The 20649-nt window shown below is 37.5% G+C and overlaps 2 protein-coding genes across 2 annotated transcripts; both read right to left on the bottom strand.

Moving 5' to 3' along the window:
- Nucleotides 1–763: 763 nt before the first annotated feature.
- LOC131644588 (syntaxin-71-like) lies at nt 764–5693 on the bottom strand. The gene is made up of 9 exons (XM_058915136.1): nt 5370–5693; nt 5145–5270; nt 4842–5004; nt 4652–4737; nt 4492–4560; nt 4369–4413; nt 4175–4237; nt 3993–4069; nt 764–990 (listed from the first exon to the last, which is right to left on the bottom strand). The coding sequence occupies exons 1-9, from the start codon at nt 5523–5525 to the stop codon at nt 978–980; spliced, it is 798 nt and encodes a 265-aa protein (XP_058771119.1). The 5' UTR covers nt 5526–5693; the 3' UTR covers nt 764–977.
- Nucleotides 5694–6892: 1199 nt separating this feature from the next.
- Nucleotides 6893–7683, bottom strand: LOC131658696 (uncharacterized). The gene is made up of 3 exons (XM_058927966.1): nt 7537–7683; nt 7422–7479; nt 6893–7347 (listed from the first exon to the last, which is right to left on the bottom strand). Exons 1-3 carry the CDS (start codon nt 7681–7683, stop codon nt 6893–6895), a joined length of 660 nt encoding a protein of 219 aa, XP_058783949.1.
- Nucleotides 7684–20649: the final 12966 nt, after the last annotated feature.

The following is a 20649-nucleotide window of genomic DNA, read 5'->3' as shown; positions in this document are numbered from 1 at the left end:
TCAACAACTAAAGATAAATGGAGAGTACATCATAACTCCATCTGGCTTGCTCGTGAAAAGAATTGAAAACTACGCATAAAGTTAAATGTAACAATGCAACTCCATAACACTGCACTTGACTTTGCTTCAAAGAAATGCTACATAGAAAAGTTTAATTGTGCTCATCAGGCACATGTGTTTGATTCCAAAACCACTATATGGATCTCATGAATTCTTAAACCCATCATCGTCTAGAAACATACATTTATAGCATCTTTGGTTTAGTGACAAAGAACGGTGAAAACTCACGGCTCGGAATGAAAAAGCACGGTGAAAACTCAGTGGCATAGAAGTTAAGCTCGGAATGAAAAGGCACGTTGAAAACGCACGGTAGCACAAAAGCTACACTTTGTAGCTCCTCTTTATCGCGGTGAAATGCTATCTAATCTTGCGGTGGCAGTGAAAAAAGATATACCAAACATGCTATAAGTTTGTATATTGGTGTGCTTTGGTTTGTTACATTTCGGTGACTACTACACTTGTGAATCAAGAATATTACAAGTTTCACTACACGCAATTAAAAATATCTGGTTGCATAAATAAACCTTTGAATTATTTTGACAATGAACTTTTTATTTTTTTTATCTAAGTAATTTTTTTAGTTTATATGAATAATTCCACGTCAGATAAAACAACCTAATTTGTGGATATCTATAATAAAACAAGCATAATGTTATATAAAACACAAGGATACGTCTATCTCACAAGTATAACACTGAACAAGTACATAAAACGAGCCGCAGATATTTGACATATTAATGGTGTGTAACACAACAACATTCACAGGATGCTTGCAATGGGCATTGGGACAGTCTATCTCTCAAGAGGGGCGGATATTTTCACAATGATAAAAATTAAACAATCAAATAAAACAAACACAATATTCTCAAGTTAATACAGGCACCATAGAAATACAGTGATATTCTTCGCGTATCATATCATTTAAGCACACTGCAAAATGAGCATGAGACAAGTCAGAAGGTCATCTTAAGAAGCCAAGAAAGCATGGAAGTGCGACAAACACCAACACAATTACACAAAACACATGCTATGGTATCAAAAAAATTTAGTTAACCTTGGTCATGTAAGTGTTTAGCTAATAATGCCTCAAATAGATAAGAGTGTTCATTTTTTTTTAGTACAGACAGGATATAATTAATTTCAACACTGTTATATTGTAATTGTTAAGAGTCCCACATCGGACAATATATGGCCTGAATATGTGCTTTTAAGTGGGGGCAATCCTCACCCTACAAGCCGGTTTTGTAGCAAAGAGAGACAATATTCAAGTTTCTATTTTTACATTTAGAAGAACCCTGACTTCAAATAAATCATCAAAATTCCTATCATAGCATGATTATGCATCATTAAAAGTTTCTAGAAATTCATTTGGCTAGAGTAGTTTGCAAATAACGTGATGTTGGACCGTAGGCCTAAGGTTACTAAGGTTTATATGAGGAGTGCAAAAGGTGCGGCTCACCGATCCACTTAGACTGTACATTGCACCTGAGGAGAATTAGCAGTGAGTGTGTCTTAACAAAGTGCCTAGCAGAAAAAAGAAAGGTGATGTTGATAACATAATGTGGCAGGGCCTTGCTTCTTGCACAGAAGAACTATGTTCTACAGAGAAGTGGACTAGTTGTGGAAACAATAGAAAGACAGGGAAGCAACCCGGGAAGGACTAGGTGGTCACACGGAGTCTTAAGCAATGGGGCAACAATTTGCAACTTGGGAAGGACTCAAATAGGGGGGTGGAAAAATGGGCCGCGGCTCACCAGGCCCGCCAGTTCAGCCTGTCATTTTTGGCTGACTGGGGCAAGATTTCCAACCCACCCCTGTCAAGGTTCCCAACCCACCCCGCCGTTTGTTGGCAGAGCGGACATGCCCATTTACCACCCTCGCCACCCTTGAGTAGGGTGGTCACACAGAGTCTTGAGCAAAGGGGCAATAATTCACCGGAAATCAAACTCTCTGATGGAGTTAATGGAGAGAGGATCCCTTTGGGAGAAGGCAGTCAGAATTAGAATTGTGTCTTACCAAAACGAATAGCTAGTAGCAGTTATAGTGCAGATTGGAGCGGGTTTATATGGTGTGGAAGACTTGGCCTACCGAATTGCCGAGCACTATCTTTTGATAAATCAGTGGTTCGCGGCCTGATATATACTATACTCAGACCTACAGTTCCACATCAATATGTTTAAATTCCTATTCTATCTTTTATCTTTCTTATATCTACTATCAGTAGTTTTACTAAAATAAAATACTCTCCTCTAACTTGAAATGAATGCCTTAAGCACACTTCCCTAACTATATCAAGTTCAGTAAAGTGTTGAGGAAGGATACAATGATTATTGTAAAGAGAAAATAAAGGATAGATGACTATGAATTGTGAAGGGAAAGGGATAGAAAGGAGTCAGTGGTGCTGTAAGGGGATAGGCATGCACAATGGATGCAGTGTGTCTATGTGGGTTTGACTAAGTTCCAACAGCAAGATCCTCTTCAACAGAATACATGGAGAACGACGGACTAGTATTAGAGTAGCACCATTCATGGAGGCTAGTGGTACCTCTCCTCTCTCTTTTTTTAGATTCTGCTACTTCTACTATCTTGATTATATTTTGTTGGAAATTCCCCCTTCATTGCAATCCACCTCTAGCAGCCTAATTGCGGCATTTGAATTGTCTTCATTGCAGCCTCCCACATCTTCATTGTGTTGGGTGTGAAGGGTGGATTTAGTCCCACATTGCCTGGAGAGGTGGCTTGTGTGGTGTTTATAAAGTTTTGGCAACCCTCATTTAACAAGCCGGTTTTGAAAGAATGAGTTATACACATCTCAAAATTCTAAGATGGTATTAGAGCATATCCTAGATTTGTAATTGGACTTCTCATATTGCCTACGCTGCAAGCTTATTAGGGTGTGGTGATTGAAATTCCGCTTTTATTGCAACCCACCCCTAATAACCAGTAACCACCTAATTACGGCATTTGGGTTGGCTTCATTGGCAGCCCTCCAATCCAACACATTCTGGTATGAAGGGGTGGATTTAGTATCATTGGCAGCCCTCCAATCCAACACATTCTGGTATGAAGGGGTGGATTTAGTCCCACATTGCCTACAAATATGGCTTGTGCAATGTGTATAAAGTTTGGGTGACCCTCATCTTACAAGCCGATCTTGATTGGATGAGTTGGGTCCAACTCAAATTCTAAGATATTTCTCTTTTTCAGAGAAATGAATAAATGATGCACACTGCGAAGGGAGACCAAACACTAGTAAAATATTAAAGTACCAAATGTCAATAAAGCATTAGCAACGTACATGGGCCAATGGGGGAGATAATACTAGAGGCACTGGTAGCAGTAAAAGACTTGAGGCTAGGCTTTCGGTGACTAGTCACATCGAACTAGAGTGACTTTTACCTTTTAGTATTCATATTCCTTTGTCTTCAAATTATGTAGTTTGTCCTGGTTGGTTACGGTCACTGCTAGATTGTACTACCCGAAACTTAGCCCAGCCATTTCAATCCATTCTTACTCAATATTTAAAAACTATTGACAAGAGACCCACTCTTACCCACCCATTCACGCAAAATTGTAAACAGGTATTATGGTTTCGGTCTGACCATGAAATTTTGTTTGCCCCTAGTATAAGTTATATAGATTGTCTAAATTTCAAAATAAGCGCCATCCTCCTATCTACTATCTCTATTTAATGGATCAGTTGTTATCCAGAACTGATAACACGGGAAGAAAGTAGCTGACAAGATTACATGAGAGAATAAAGAAGGATGAGAAACAGGACAGAGAGAACAAAATGAGAATATGTTCACAACAAGGGAAACATGGTGTGCCCAATATTTGACTTTGAGATGCAGCTTAAGGTTACCATAGGAAGTCTAAGTTTTAAATTTACTATCAAATTTATGAAAACTGAAAAGAGACAGGAGACTTACTTGTATAAGTAGGCAGCAATTCCCAGAATTATAATCAACAAAACAATATCAATACAGAAGTTTCGACTCGATCGAAGCTGGATAAAAGCCAAAAAATCATATAAGATTCTGAAACAAATTTAACACTAATATGAATTGAAATGAATGAAAATTTAAGACCAAATGAGTTGTAGTTAGATAACCTGATTCACCGTGTCTTTAAGCCTAACATTAGTATTCTTAAGATCAGATGATGCCCTGTCCACCTGTAGAGTTGTCAAACAATTGAATCATATTATTTCAACTTTTTAACTTAAACTTCAAAAGCATAAGTTTCCATGCTCTCAGGCCTTGTTAGAACGGTACTTAAGAACATGCAAAATTCAAAAAATCTCACCTTGGTGTCGATCTCATCCATCAAGGGAACTTGTCTATCCAGTTCCTGTATTCATCGTATAAATGAAGTATTACAAACACGCAACCACATGAGGGAAAACATAAAAAGCAATCGACAACTGACCTCATTCATATCATGTGCCATGTCTTTCAAAGTATCCAATCCTTCTGCAATCATATCCAAACCTTGATCCTAAAAATTTAACGTCCAATTAGATTTCGAAGTTGAAACTATTGCAGGAGTAATAACAGCAAAACTCACAAAACTGCTAAAAGTTACTTGCCTGTTTTATTCTACGCATTTCATATTCCTGTCTGAATTGACTTGATTGCTCAGTTGATTTGAAGTATTCATCATCAAATCGGCCATCTATAATCAACATGATTCAATTATTCACACATAATGAACGAATCTGATCCTTAACCCACCCAAAGAAAACACAATAAATGCTATAGCCATGAATAGCTTCTTACCCGAATCAAATTTAATTTCAGCGCGTGAGGCAGAAGAAGCTGCCCAGCCACCAGTTTGTTTCGGCGCAACAGGAGTTCCATCTGGGATAGCCTGGATTCTTTCCGGCAACGCAAGAACCAGATCATTACGGGCAGCAAACTCTTGCGACGAAAGCCCTTTTACCTATCAATACATTAGATCATACATCATTCAAATATACAGTCACTAACCTAGAACCATAGCACGCTATCAAGCAACTTAGATCAAAATAAATAAACAAACAATTGTACATTGCAGAAACAAAACACAAACAAAAGAACAACCTTTTTGACAGCCAACCTCTGCAACTTGGGAACTTCCTCCAACAACCGAGACTTGGTACGACGAATCTCCGCATTGATCGCTACAGCGGATGCCTTCCCTTTCTCCTTGGAAGCGGTTTCTGCTTTCTACACACACAAAAAATCAATCAATAAAAACAATTGAGTCCGTTTACCCTTAGAAAACACAAATTAGGGCACAATTTTGTGGTTTTATGATGAGGCTACCTGAAGTAGGTTTTCAATGTCGGAGTCAACGGAGGCGTAGAGTCTGACGAAAGCATCGTCGCCGGTGACATTGGCATCCTTGTTCTTGTCGAGGTCGTATTTGTCGTACTTTTTACAAATGGAATCGACTCGGGTTAGAAGGTCGATGACGCTCATGGTGGTGGTGGTGGTGTTTTGGGATCAAAATTGGATCTTGACTAGAGTCAACAAGAAGAAGTGGTGAATTGGGAGTTCGATCTGCTTGTTTCAGTTGTGGCTCAACTCAAAAGAGGATTTCAAGGAGAGAGACCATGGATACAGGCATACAGCTGTAACAAGTAGCAATACAAAGCAGTTTTTTTTTTTATAAATTAGATAAATAAAATATGTTTCTTTTACAAATTAATTTTCACAAGAAAATTTCTCACCCCACCCCATAACATTTAGGCATACCACCGAATTGAGAAATTTGCCCTCATGTTTCCGTAATGAATCTCCAGAAGCACTTCTTTTTTTGTTTACGTTTACTTTGTTCCGTAGATGCACCTACGGAAGCATTCCGTGGATCCATCTACGGAAGGAGACAAGAACATAAACATTTTGAACCATAAAAGACTCATGCATTGATTCATTGATTAATCGATATTACAATGAAATTTCAAACAGAAAATTTAGAAAGATAATAGATCTAAGAAATTATAACAGTTAAAATAGTGTCATCTAATCCATGCATCATTTGAATGTAATCCATGTCCCATTTCACTTTAACCCACGAACGTTCCATTTTTCCGGTCGCAAACGAGGTACTTGTTCTAAGCCTCTGGATCCTTTTGATTTCTTCTCCGGGTTCGTATTCCCCCTCTAAAAACGACATGATAGTCCTCTTGAGTTGGTCGAAGGAATGGATATTCTAAAACTTCACCGTCACGGGGGGTTTGACGGGAGAGAAAATGACATGCCCTTCCCTTATGCGGTATTCCGGTTCAGACTCGGGACGCTTCATTGATGTTCGGTGACATCCATCCGACCTAATGCGAGACATTTTTGTGTTTGTGTTTAGGGTTTGTGTTTGTGTTTGTGTCTAATGTAAACCTAGAAACCCCAAATTTATATAAGTCTTTGGAGACTATGGACCACACAATCTCTGTCGCAGAATGTTCCGTAGATATATCCACAGAAGGGTTTTATAATTTCCCTCAAATAATGGAAGTCGATACTTGTTGGTCTTGTAGGTAGAATCAAGAAGGAGCACCGTCGAGAAAGTGTTGAACAACTTTATCGAATCCGGATGAGTCCAAGAAATATGTCGGACCGTAACCTCATCATCGTAATTTCTGTACCGCGACTCATATTTGTCATCATCCAACATTTTCAACAATTGTTGCATCTCGTTCCTATCACCCCTACTCGTCTTATTATTGTGGTACCGTTGATTATACACTTGCCTTATGTTTGATATGTTGTCGGGTTCTTTCCTTTTCAATGTGGCAAGTATATTTTTCGATTGGACAAAATTCAAGGACATGTCTTTAATAGATGTCTTCTCAATCGGAGTGAGCCAACATGCCATAGGGGTGGCCTTGTAATTTTGCGCACAATTCATGGTTATGCAAACCATAAATAACAGAGCTTATCCACTTCTTGCTAGCCAACATATAACAACGGATTTTAAATGGGCACTCGCATTTTCTAGTACCCGTGTCGTCTTTTTTAAATTTCTTTAGAGGAGGATTGTATTTCTCGCTTCTTTCGCACAACATTGTAACAAACGGGTTTCTTCTTGCGGTACCATTATCTGATCTTCCGATTACCACACCAAATCTAAGGTTAACTGCTTTCCGACGAATCCATGTTAGCATGCTTTCACGATCATCAAAGTCGTGCTTGCTAATAAAGTCACCTCCGACATCTACCACATTTGCAACCACCTCATCGATACTCGCACTAACATCGACTAAAGAAGCTAATTTACTTGAAATATTATATGGGTGCACCATACCTATTTTTTCAAAAATCACATAATTACAAAATGTTGGAAAAAAATTGCAGGGACTATTCTGTAGATCCATTTACGGAAGTGTTCTTCTTCAACATGTTCCGTAGATGCATCTACGGAAGCTACGTTACATTTCTGCACAGAAAATGATTGATAATGTGAACAATATAGTGGTTGAAAGTGATTATTTACCTGAAATTCAAACTCTTCTAGCTCCCTTTGATTTGTTGCACCAAACAGTTTAAGTCTTGGAGTGATATAAGGTATTGATGAAGTAGGGTTTTTAGGGTGTGGAGTATGAGGTGTTTGGAGAAATGAAACAATGGATGGAGTGATCATGCTGGTTCAAACTATATCAGACACTTCTGTAGATGCATCTACGGAAGAATGTGGCGTTAAGAGCATTTCGTAGATGCATCTACGGAATAATCACTGAATTGATTTTATGTGTATTCTCTCCCAATATATACTAGTATATTACGCTTCCGTATATGCATCCACGGAAGGAGACAATTTTTTTCAAAATATGGAGTGCTTCCGGAGATCCATCTACGGAAACTGGGGACAAAAATGGAAATTCCTGTGATGTGTAAGAGATTCATGGGGTTGGTTGAGAAATTTTCTTTTCACAATCTTGAAGAAAAATATATCATTATTAAAAAGAAAGAAAAAAATAATAAGTAGGTAACACCTTCCTATGATTGTTTATGAAATATACTACAAAATCAAATTTTATAAAATATGTTTCCATATTTATTTATTAAACTTGTTTAAATTGAAGTTAATATTCTATTTCTTAAAATGAAATTCAATTGCGTATTGTTTCATTGTAAAATCAGAATTATTGTTGATTAATGATTGAGGACTCTGGAATCGATAATGTTGATCTCTGTGACGGTGGCGCGGGGATGGACTTGTAAGGTTAACACTTCAGGGCAGGAAGACTCAAAAGCCCTTGTATATAAGGGTGGAAATAGGTCAGGCCGATAACAGGGGTCTACAGGCTAGCCTATATAGGCTTAGGTCAGACCACACTTTTTTTAAATAGAAAAGGCCTAGGCTTTTTTTATAAGCCTATATAGTTAAAAAAGGCTAGGCCTCAGGCCCTAAATATAGCCTTTTAAGCCTAACAGGCTGGCCTATTTAAATAAATATGAATAATTTTTTATTATCATTATGTTATATTTTGTGCTTTGAATTAAAATACATAAATAACACTTGATTATGTTGAAGACCTTATGAAAATAAGATGAAAACACGTCATGAACATTGTTTTCATAAGTTCTCTTAAACAAATAGTCTCACAGACTTAATGTTAATAGGTAAGTTAAAATAAGTCAATGCAAACAAATTTTTAGTCTCTTGCTTTTTTTAGTTAGTTAGTCTATTTAAATATTATTTTAAATGCTTATTTACATATGTATAAAATAAATAGGCTTTTATGTAGGCTAACCAGGCCTTCGAAAAGGCCAGGCTCAGGCCTAAAAATAAGCCTACGACAGACTACAGGCCAGCTTAGGCTTCATTTTTTTGACAGGTCAGGCTCAGGCTTGGCAAAGCCTAACTCGGCCCAGCCTATTTCCACCCCTACTCGTATATTACACGTTTGGGAGTGAGGTCTAGCTCGCGACTGCGAGTAGCCCTGTCCAATGGTTTTTGAGGTTGTTTTAGGGGCCAGCTCACGTGAGGTTAGAGGCCCTGTTAGCAGTCGGCATGGTTGGGTTGCAGGTTGGCGGTTAGATTGACGATGTTAGGGCTACTAGGAGCAAAGTGTTCTCAGAGTAGTAATAGGTAGTAGTAAGTGTGTATGTGTTTACCCAGAATTTTGGTAAACAACCGCTAGTTTCTTATTAAAGTTTATTTTGCAAGATGAACTAGTAAATCCCAGAACTTTATTGTGCTATATTGTATTTCCATTGTTGTTTGACTTATGTTTAATGCGTAAAAGACAAATTATCGAAAAAGGGCTATGCAGAGTATTTAAGGAATGATAGGAAATAAAGGCATGTAAGGAAAATGGAAGGAAATGAAAGTACAAAAAACAATAAGAATGTGTGTAAAAGATAAAAGAGATCTATTGCATAATAATTAAAATGGTACGCATACGTACATTTCCAGAAAATAACACTCGTTTCTTATTTTTGCACAGAGATTTAGAGTATTCTTTTGTAACATAAAAATGCGGACCCTAAAACCTACAAACAACACTGCTTATATAGATTTCTAAAACAATAACTATCCTAACGGTCGACTAAGCATCTGCCAACACGTGTCTCGATTATGTAGTCTTCACCTACTAGACCTCCACGTGTTCTAGAGAAATAACTGTCAGGTCTTATCCATTACCTTCGACTTCGACTGATTCTAACAAACAAATGAATATTTCTAAGTCCCTTCCTTTAAGTATAATACTGGTGAAACCATACTTTCGACCATATACCTTGTCTGAGGTCGAAGGCTCTTCGACTCACAAAGTTCTCAACACTTCTCCCTTTAGATCGACCTTCTTTCACAATCATACTTTAAATAGTAAGTAGAAATTCTAGGGTAATAAATTGCTCCCTCAAAAGGCCAGTTTCTACTAAAGTTTAAAGGGGAAAAATGGCGTTTTGAATTCTTCACAATTTCGACTTTCCATAACTGATGTCAATGCCATAATTATGCTACGATTTCCAAGACAATAATCATTGCCTAACTCTTAGGTAATGGGCTATTAACGGCCACCACTTCCTTATTTCAGTTTCCCAAGTAGTTGAAATGACGTTTCTTTTCACACCCTTAATTGGTGACGCAATACCTAGGCCAACAAATCTCCTTATAAAAGCTTCTTGACGCTTTTGTTCAAACTCTTCCTCACCTGCGTTTTATCATTCTTCTTTGAAACTTCTCATTTTTAACTCTTAACACTCCCTCTTAACGTTTGAAGCTTTTGACAATGGCTGCCATGTCCACTGCATACGACACCGGCGCAAACCCTCTAGCCGCCATTATATCCCGTGAAGATGAAGAAAAAGGGATATTTTTTGCTCCTCAACCTTCATCAGATGAAATGAAACTCACTATCTAGAAGAATCAGATGCTGATTCCTTTCCAAGCTTTTGGCTTTCTCAGGACCGTATCCAGACCACCGGTCACACCCTAACAAGGTACAATCGTTCTTTCCCTCTTTAGCTTCTACTATGCCTGTTGCATTTGAGAAAAATCGTCAACTAGACTTGAAATTCATGGATCCCGGGATGAGAGTATTTCGTTCGACTCCACCGTGTAGCAACCTGCCCTAAAAATTAGCTTTTTAGAGTCGCCACCTATTCTACCAGGGTGAATAGGAAACCCCACGTAGTTAAGAGATTCGGGGTAAGATATTATATTCAGGTCAAGGGAAGATGTTAGGCACCCTTAACCCTTTCCTAAGGTTTTGTGTTTAAGGCAAAGGTTTTATGGCTAAAATTACTAAGGTTAATAGCTAAAGAAATGAAAAGGGTGAAAAGTGAGATTTTGGGGAAGGGGACTCGCCTTGTTTCCAAGTGCCTACGTATCTCCTTAGGGAGAATCAGAGTCAACGTAGTTCGGGGCAAGGTTGTACGCCTTAAATTTTAGTATGGGGTTGTTTGAAGGTATTTTGAGTTACCTTATCGTAGTTTTGAAATGCGAAGTTCGCAAGGTATTTTGAATTACCTTATCGTAGTTTTGAAAATTGCATTATTGAAGAGATGAGTTTTAAGTGTTTTAAGTGGCGTACAACCCTGGTTTAATATGTTATCGTTAGTTGCGATGATCAATAGGTTTGATCACCATAGTTAACGGATTGAATGAAGGATTGCTAACCATTATGATCGATAGATTCGATTATCACGAATACCAAATGAGTGTGTTTTAAATAATTTAAATTATTAAATTTATCGTTACCCCTCATAATCAATAGATTTGATTATTACATGATAACGAATTGAATATGCTAATCATCGTAGCCAATAGATTTGGTTAAAACCATTTAGCACAATAAATGTATTTTATTATTTTATAATTAGATTATTAGTTTCATCATTATCTCTCATAATCAATAGGTTTGATTATTACATGATAACGAATTTCATTATTGTATTTTATCGCTTTATCTCTCGCCAATGCGATCATTAGGTATGATCGAATCGAAGAGAAAATTAATCAAGGATCAATTAAATAAGAATTAATGTTTTTTGCAAAATAGCCAATGGGATTAGGCAAACCCTAATACTTTGATAACCTTTCTAGGGTTTTTTGTGATTTTTATCAGTTAAAACTAATTAAATAGATTAATCGAAATAATCGGATAATCGGGAAACAATCCTAACCCTAGTTATTAGCTAACCCTAATTTATTATCCTAATCCTAATTATGTTATTTTAATTTAATTAAACATAAATAATTAATTAACAATTAATCTAAATATTTAAATAAAAAAATGTATAGAAACCTGGTTTTGATCCTGTGTGGTGGCTCTCTGAGGCTCCATGATGGACCTTCACTTCTGCGGCGTTTGATCTTGTTGGGCGCATATCTGATGGCTAGACGGTGAGGGAGCATCGTGTGCCAACATTGATGGAAAGCACCGGACCTATCAAGGGAACACATCAAACAGCTTTGAAGTAAAAAGAAAAAAATACTTACAAGCAACGGGGTTCGAACCCTGTTCTTGTATATAGATGACCCTTGCATACACGCCCTCCACCACGCCATGACTTGCTTGCTGTTTAAATAACACCACGCAAATAATATATTGAAAAACAAATGTTTAACCACAATTTAAAACAGAACGCACGCCCTTTACTCTGTTCTTCTTCTTCGTGGATTTTTAGAAAAACACACAGACCTTTACCTACAATTTCAAAGCATAACCATAGCCTGAGTCAATCAAAAGCATGAATCACGTAGAATAAATATAAAGTAAAGCCATGGATCGGTCGTATATCCTCTCCTGATCACGTTGGTGTCCTTAGCTCGGTCCAATTTTGGCTATGGCGAGAAACCCCAATATGAAACTCAAAACCCTAACAATGGTGGATTCCAATACCTGCACCTAAAATCAAATCAAACTATCCAGATAGTATCATAACATCAATACAAACATAAATATATGATAAATTCACAAGTAGAATGCGTGTATGTGTATAATCAACTTCAAGAAAATATTGCTCGTTCGTGAGCATATATTAACGTCTCTGCACCGTCTGGATCGATGATGATTACTGGGTTAGCTTCCAGAATCGTCCAGGAACCGATTGAGATGCTTAAAATGCTTCGAATCCGCTTCAAACTCTCTGAACGAATTTGACTTTTTGTTCAATTTGGAGGACTCGGCTATGGTCTCCAAGGCTGCAGAAATTCGTCCCAACCCCCCCCCCCCCCTTGCATCTGAATATGTTTCTTCCCTTATAGAGAATGTATTAGGTCAACAAAATTGATCCAAATCTTTGCATTATGAGAGATTGAGTTTTGATTTGGAATGCATATTGAATCTTTCCAAATTTGGTTCAAATATCACTCATATCCCTCCAATTCCTCTTGCTGCGAACTTGATTAGGATTATGGTGTTTTTGATGATTGGATTTGATTGGGAATCAAAACTTAACCAAATCTCCCAAATTTCCTTTAATTATTTTGATTTAAATTGTACTTCTAATGAATAAAAATTCACAAAAATACAATAAAAAATCAATTAATCATGGGATTGAGTTTGGAGCTTCTTAATAACTTTATAAGCAAGTTTGGGTCATAAAAGAATAGGCCCATTTGGAAAAAAAACTCAAAATTCTCCACTTTGCCTTTTATGTATTTTACCAAAATCGACCAACTTCTGAGCCTTGTATCTCCTTCAATTTTTGCCATATGACCATGTTCTAGAACTTTCTAGAAAGCTCAAAGAGTCCTCTACATGACCCTTTTGCTTTCATCTTAATTGAAGCTTCCATGCTCAAGATATGAGCTTTGGCCCAAAAGGTGTTTTTGTTGACTTTTTGGAGGACCTATAATCTCTTTATACCATAACTCCCAAATGAAGCATTTCTGGCCTTGGCTTGTGAGAGACAAAGTTGTAGAGAATCCAATTTCCTTCAGAATAGGCTTTGGTTGGGAAATTTTTTATACTCCATGTGAAAGTTACGGCCAGTCAAAGTTGAGTTGACTTTCTCCTATAAAAACCCTAATTTGAACCTTTTGAATTTGTTCATTTCTGAGTTTCCATTAATGAATCATGATCAACACTTGATCAAATGATGGATATAACCTCCAATACTTGATGTTGACCAAAAGTCAGGAGTTTTGACTGTACTTTAACCATAGTTGACTTTTAGGTTAAACTAGTCGACTATGGGTCATCTGAGCCATTGAGTGAGCAATCCTTGGAATTGAAGCTTGACTTTTGACATGGAGATGCTTTGAGACATGCGAGATACCTTGAGGTCCATTTGAGGCCTTAGAGATTCAAGCTCCTTTGATAAAATGCAAACTCTAGTTTTGGAGATCCTGGATTATGAGGAGCTTTGTCTGACAGAACCATGAGTGCCTTTGATTGAATATAGGAGGGAAAATTTTGGGGTATGACAGCTGCCCCTGTTCAATCTTATTAAACCTGAAGAGTCAGATAGGCACGTCTGCCTATCGTGACCTAAAGGTAGAAGATGATTGAACACTGAAATGCCCTTAAATTTGCATTTGTTGGGAAGAAGTTCCGTGGGAGGTGGGCTTAAAGATGCCATCCAAGGTAAATACCCCTCTTTTTTGAATGTGAAGTAGATGCTTTTTGGAAGGAACCACGTGATTTGATTGCAGCATGGCCTGAGAAGGCAACCTTAATCTTATGCAATGTCATGATGCATGTGATGTATGATGCAGTGAGCTTCTCAAAATAAATGAGAGCAATGTATGTATATGTATGAATGAGGTATGCAATTGAGTGATGCATGACTGTTAGCTATGTTAGTTGAAGTATGTTAGTAACTTTGAAAAAGAAAGATAAAACCTTTGCTTGTTATTGGTGAAGTTTGAAGAAGATCACTGCCGAGGGACTAACGTGATGAATAAACCCAATTGAGGAACCCTTTGTAAAACCCTGTTGTAAAACCCTTTGTAATTTTGGAAGAGATCACTGTCGAGGGACTAACACGATGAATAAACGTAACTATCAATAGCGACGACTCGCAGTTTGTTATGTAGAAGGTAGTCAACTTGCTATAGTGCTAGCAAGCTTCCACTGTTTGTAGGTAACCCACTTACTATAGTTCTAGTAAGTCTTCGCAGTTGGTATAGCCTACTCACTATCGTAGTTTCAGTAAGTCTGTCATAGATGGTATGACCCACTTACTATAGCTCTAGTAAGTCTTCGCAGTTGGTCGTACCTACTTACTATCGTAGTTTTAGTAAGTTTATCGTAGATGGTATGACCCACTTACTATAGCTCTAGTAAGTCTTCGCAGTTGGTCGTACCTACTTACTATCGTAGTTTGTGTAACCCCAAAAGGATCACTTGCTATAGTTCTAGCAAGCTCACCTGCACCAATAGGATCACTTGTCATGGTTCTAACAAGCTCACCTGCACCAATAGGAGTCGCTTGCCCTGGTTCGGACAAGTTTACCTGCACCAAAAGGAGTCACTTGCCCTGGTTCGGACAAGTTTACCTGCACCAATAGGAGTCACTTGCCCTGGTTCAGACAAGTTTACCTGCACCAATAGGAGTCACTTGCCTTGGTTCGGACAAGTTTACCTGCACCAATAGGAGTCACTTGCCCTGGTTCGGACAAGTTTACCTGCACCAATAAGAGTCACTTGCCCTGGTTCGGACAAGTTTACCTGCACCAATAGGAGTCACTTGCCCTGGTTCGGACAAGTTTACCTGTATAAAAGGAATCATTTGCTATAGTTCTAGCAAACTTACCTGCACCAAAGGGATCACTTGTCATGGTTCTGACAAGCTTACCTATACCTAAGGAATTACCTGCCATGGTTCTGACAAGCGTACCTGCATAAAAGGGATCATTTGCTATAGTTCTAGCAAACTTACCTGCACCAAAGGGATCACTTGTCTTGGTTCTGACAACCTTACCTGCATAAATTTCTTTGACATGTCCGCAGAATTTAGAAATGTGAGAGCCAGAGACCTGGCGCTGTATATGCTGTCTGTATCAAGTCAGCGTGCGAAGCGTAGTGTAGCGTGTAAAGCGTAGCATGTAATGCATAGTGTGTAAAGCATAGTGTGTAATGCATAGCGTGTACATGCCTATGATTCGGGCGTTTGTACCATGTAGCTGGCTTATGATGTTGACTCAAATGCTTATGCTGATGCATGTGTATGTATGATGATGTAATCCCCAGATTTTATCTCCTTAAGCCCATTGAACCTGTTTAACCCATGTTTGCCCCTATATCACGGCTATGCTTATGCCGGCTTGGTAATGTTTATGTATGTGGATAATGCTAACGCATGTGTATGTATGTTGATGCAATCCCCAGATTTTATCTCCTTAAACCCATTGAACTTTGTTTAAACCATATTTGCACCTATACAACGGCTATGCTTATGCCAACTTGGTAATGTGGATAATGCTTATGCTTATGCCTATGCGTAGTTTGCTTATGAGTGAAATGAACAGCAAGGTCGTTATTATTGGTAAGGTTACCGGGATACATCAATCAGGTGATTGGGGTGAATATCTCCGTAAGGTTGCTATCATCGGTAAGGTTACCGGGATACGTCAATCAGGCGATTGGAAATAAACCAACATTAAGGTTACTGTCATCGGTAAGGTTACCGGAAAACTCCAAATTGTACGGTTTAGGGAATAAACACCCAGTGAGATTACTGACAACGGTAAGGTTACCGGGAAGCAGGCGGACGGTATGGTTTAGCACCAGAGTGATGACTTGGATGTTTTTGATGTATGGGATGTCTGTTAGAATAAATCCTAGTTCGGATTGTATTTGAATGCTCGTTGATAATGTCTTTGTGATTGCAAAATATCCTTTGTAAAGTGATTGTGATATGTAGTATGCGAATGTCCCAAATGATAGGTCATTGATAACCAAAGCGTATATAGCTTGTTAATATCGTAAGGTTGTTGGATGCTAGCGCGATTTCCCAATACCTGCTTTTGAACTTTGAAGATCGTAGTTAGGAGAAAGATTTGTCGGATGTTGTAAAATGTGAGAACGTCTTTTCCTTTTGTTGTGCGTCTTGCCTCGGTTTGGGCCTTTGAAATACTCCACGCCTTTGAATTTTCGAAGTTCTCCACGTCTTTAACCTTATGCAATTCGCACCTTTAACCTCTTGAAATTCTCCACACCTTCAGCCTTTTGGAATTCTCCACACCTTTAACCTTTTGAGGTTCTCCACACCTTTAACCTTTAGAGGTTCTTCACACCTTTAACCTTTTGAGGTTCTCCACGCCTTTAGCATTTCAAGGTTCTCCACACCTTTTAACTTGTTGAATCGTTCTCTACACCTTTAACCTTTTGAATTGTTCTCCACACCTTTAACCTTTTAAGGGGCTCTCCACACCTTCAACCTCTCGAATTGTTCTCCCTGTGGATTTGATATCCACTGCCCCAATATCTTCGTGGAAAAGGATGTCTGTCATACCCCAAAATTTGCCCAACATATTTGTTCATATTTCAGTCCATCTGACTTTCAAAATGCTCAAAGATACACAAGAAGGAAGCATGCAGTCTCTCTCCTAAACAAACAACCCACAACTAGGGATTTTGCTTCTCTTCAAGAAAAATCAAGTTCTGACAATTCAAGTGGACCTCATAACCTCTCATATGCCTCAAAGGATCTTCATGACAGATTTTCAAGCCCTGATTCAAAAGATTGCTCACCCAATGGCCCAAACGATCAATAATCGACTAGTTGACCTAAAAGTCAAACTATGGTCAAACCACAGTCAAAACTTTTGATTTTTGGTCAACATCCTTATTTAGAAGTATCATTCACCATTTGATCAAGGATTGATCATGGTTCATCAAGAAAAGATCAGAAATCAACAAATTCAAAAGTTTCTAAATTAGGGTTTCATATGAGAAAGTCAACTGAACTTTGACCAGCCATAACTCCCACATGGAACATCATAAATTTCCCATCTAAAGCTCAATTTGAAGGAAATTGAATTATCTACAACTTTGTCTCTCACATGCCAAGTCTAAAAATGCTTCATTTGAGAGATATGACTTAAAACATTATAGGTCTTTTTTGAAAGTCAACCGAAAGCAGTTTTTTTCAAAGCCAATATCATCAAGATAAAATGTTCAAATGAAAAAAAGCTTCCAAATTGGCTTGTAGAAGACATCTTGAGGTTTCCAAAAAGTCCTAGAACTCCTCCATACCTTAAAAATCGAGGGAGATATGCCTTGGCAAAGTCGGACAATTTTGAAAGAAAAATGTGAAACAAAAATGATTCAAAATGGACTTTCTTCCAAATGTGCTTGAGTTTTTATAACCCAAATTTGTTCCTAAAGCCATCAAGAAGCTCTAAGTCGAAGCCCATGATTATTTGATTTTAGTTGATATTTTATTGGATTTTTTTTATTCATTTAAATATGGCTTAAATCAAATAATTGGATAAAAATATGAAAGATTTGATTTTTATTTGGTTTCCAATCAAAATTACTCATCAAATGGCACATATTGGATTCTGAATTTGTGTTAGGAAAGATTGGCACAAAAATAGAAGAATATCCAATCAATCTCCAATCAATTTCCAATACCATGATTCAAGGGAATTATGTGCAAATTTCTTAACCTAATTCATGCTCTATATATATATATATATATATATATATATATATATATATATATATATATATATATATATATATATATATATATATATATATATATATATATATATATTGATTCGTGGTAATACAAAGGAGGAGGGAATAAGGACTGGGGAACGGAAATCTGCATACAGAAGCATCCAAGAAAAACTCAAAAAAATCGTAGCACTCCAAGAACTGGAAAATTCGGAATTCAATCGATTCAAGTCAATTTAAAGATCCCAGAGGCTTCATCGGTGCTCTCTGAAGCCAACCAAATCATTGTCGGCGGCCCAGGCTCCCTGAACCAACCCAGTCAAGCTCCACGGTTTGCCATTGTTTTTATGTTCGATTTTGATAAATCATGCATCATAAGCACGCTTCGATGGTATATTTGCACTTAGAATGATGTTTTAAAGCTTTCTGGATGGTTGAATTTAAGTTTAATTGCAGGATAAAGAACTCAACATTGTTAGGGTTCTTGTTCTTAGAATTAGGGCTTTTTAGTTAGAGTCGATTTCCGACTAAATTAACGGTCCCTTTGGACTCGTGAGGTTACATATAGTCAAATTGGGTTAGTCGTTTGTGTTTGTTGATGATAATTTGCAGGTTTAATGAAAAACAACCTATGGCCACGCAAGAGCACCGTGGGTAAAGGTGTATACCTGTTGCAGAAAATAAACGAAGCTGAAGATGAACAGGGAGCGCGCGTTCTCTCTCTTTTCAAATTTTGGTTTTTTCGCATAAGTTTTATATATATTTAAGTACAGTCTTTATGCTAACAGGTAGCTTTCTTGGTTTAGTTGGTCATACGCAAGGAGGTGGTATGTCAAAGGCGCGGGTTCGATCCTCACGCCAGACATTATATTTTTCATGAAACGCATGTCATGGTCTGCCAACGGATTCAGTGCATCTCTCCCACGCGCGCTCATGATGCGCCCTCTGCCCATTGGCTGTGGATCATCCCATCTTTCAATCCAACGTTTCTGGAAATGCTGGCATACCATGGAACATCAAGACGCTCCCACACTGGATCTATAGCTGAGTTTCCTAATTTTTTATTGTTTATTTATTTTATTTAACAAATTCTCTTTTAGATATTCTATCAAATAAAATTTCTTTTGAATTTTCTTTTTATAAAATCATTAATAATATGTTTTTTTTTATAATTTAGTAATATTTGTATTTTAATTATAATTAAATGTTTAATGGTTTAATTATCAAAATTTTTATTAATTGATAAAAATAAATATTCGGGTTAGAGAACTTAATTGAAACCCTATTTTTGCCGATTTAATTAATTAGGTTGAAAACCAATAATTAATTAATTTGGCTTTTTATTTATTCTATTAATCATAGTTAACTTGTGCCCTAATCAGGGTTTACGAAGATCGTGCCTACATTGAATTTTTCCTCTTCTCTTCTTTGTGCCAATTTTCAGGGTTACCTCAAGATCCTCTGACTATACGCCATGCCAATCGAAAAGCTAAGTTCTGATTCTTTACTGATTTAAATACATTTTTATTTTTGCCTGTTTTATTTAAAATTAGGGTTTACCTTCAAATAATAATGAACTCCGCATACACTCACCCTTTGCTGTTTATTTTTCCTTTTCCAATTTTCAGGGTTAGCCAACCAGTCAAAGCTCGAATGTTCGGTAACCCTGAAATTCATCTTTTTTTTATTTTATCTTCTCTTTTAATTATTACTTGTGTCAGATTTATTGCACTGTTGGATTTATTCCTTTTTTCCCCATCCCCATAATACTTTTGTATCTGCTTCGAGGTTGTATTGTGTGGCCTTGAAGGCACTTAAACCTGTCATATTATAATATTGTGTGGTTAGTAATCCTAGGGAGTGATAACCCTGAATTGAATTAGAATCACCTAATTACAAGATAATATAATTGAATCTGATCACGTGATTGTTGCACCCACGCACCTTTTATGATACCCCTCTTGTTGCCTGTTGCCTGTTGCATGTTGCCTTATGTTTTAAATGCAGAATAGCCAAGTCCGTCGAATACGAGGATACCTCAACAATGTTGCCCTCAATTCATTCAAAGATCATAAGTCCCTAATGATGCTGCCTTCGATTCGCCAAATATGATCTCGTCCCTCGAATTTGCCTACGAAGTGCTGAGATATCCTCTGGTTGCCTAAACGAAAGGCTATTCTGATCCTTCCCTTAGACTACCTGCCCCTCTATGGCATGGGACAGTCTCATGGCGAACGGTAATTCGACGACCCTTCAACCTCCAAATCAAAGGACTTCCTTACCCTTCTATGGTATGGATAGCCCTGAAAGGCTAAAAGAACATTTTTCATCTAACCAGGTAATTTGCCCCTAAGTTCTTTGCTCTGGTTTAAAATTCTTTTTCTACACTTTTTTCATAAACCTTCAATAAGGCTACGCTTATTTACGAGCTAAAGTCCATATTCTCTTCTTCTACATTTCTAACCTTTTGGTTTCAAAAAAAGAGCAAAGCAATTAAGAACCCATGGATAACCATGGATACA

The sequence above is a fragment of the Vicia villosa genome, linkage group LG1 (genome assembly GCF_029867415.1).
Source record: "Vicia villosa cultivar HV-30 ecotype Madison, WI linkage group LG1, Vvil1.0, whole genome shotgun sequence".
Taxonomy (NCBI): Eukaryota; Viridiplantae; Streptophyta; class Magnoliopsida; order Fabales; family Fabaceae; genus Vicia; species Vicia villosa.
This window is presented reverse-complemented; position numbering and strand designations above follow the sequence as displayed.

Bases quoted from the DNA above. Each gene is read 5' to 3' on its own strand.
- LOC131658696 (XM_058927966.1), bottom strand. From the start codon at position 7,683: ATGATCACTCCATCCATTGTTTCATTTCTCCAAACACCTCATACTCCA. The intron at 7,480-7,536 runs GTAAATAATCAC...TTTTCTGTGCAG, and splicing joins TAGAAGAGTTTGAATTTCAG to AAATGTAACGTAGCTTCCGT. The intron at 7,348-7,421 runs GTAAATGGATCT...TTGAAAAAATAG, and splicing joins TGTTGAAGAAGAACACTTCC to GTATGGTGCACCCATATAAT.
- LOC131644588 (XM_058915136.1), bottom strand. From the start codon at position 5,525: ATGAGCGTCATCGACCTTCTAACCCGAGTCGATTCCATTTGTAAAAAG. The intron at 5,005-5,144 runs GTTGTTCTTTTG...ATGTATTGATAG, and splicing joins AGAGGTTGGCTGTCAAAAAG to GTAAAAGGGCTTTCGTCGCA. The intron at 4,561-4,651 runs GCAAGTAACTTT...TTAAATTTTTAG, and splicing joins AAATGCGTAGAATAAAACAG to GATCAAGGTTTGGATATGAT.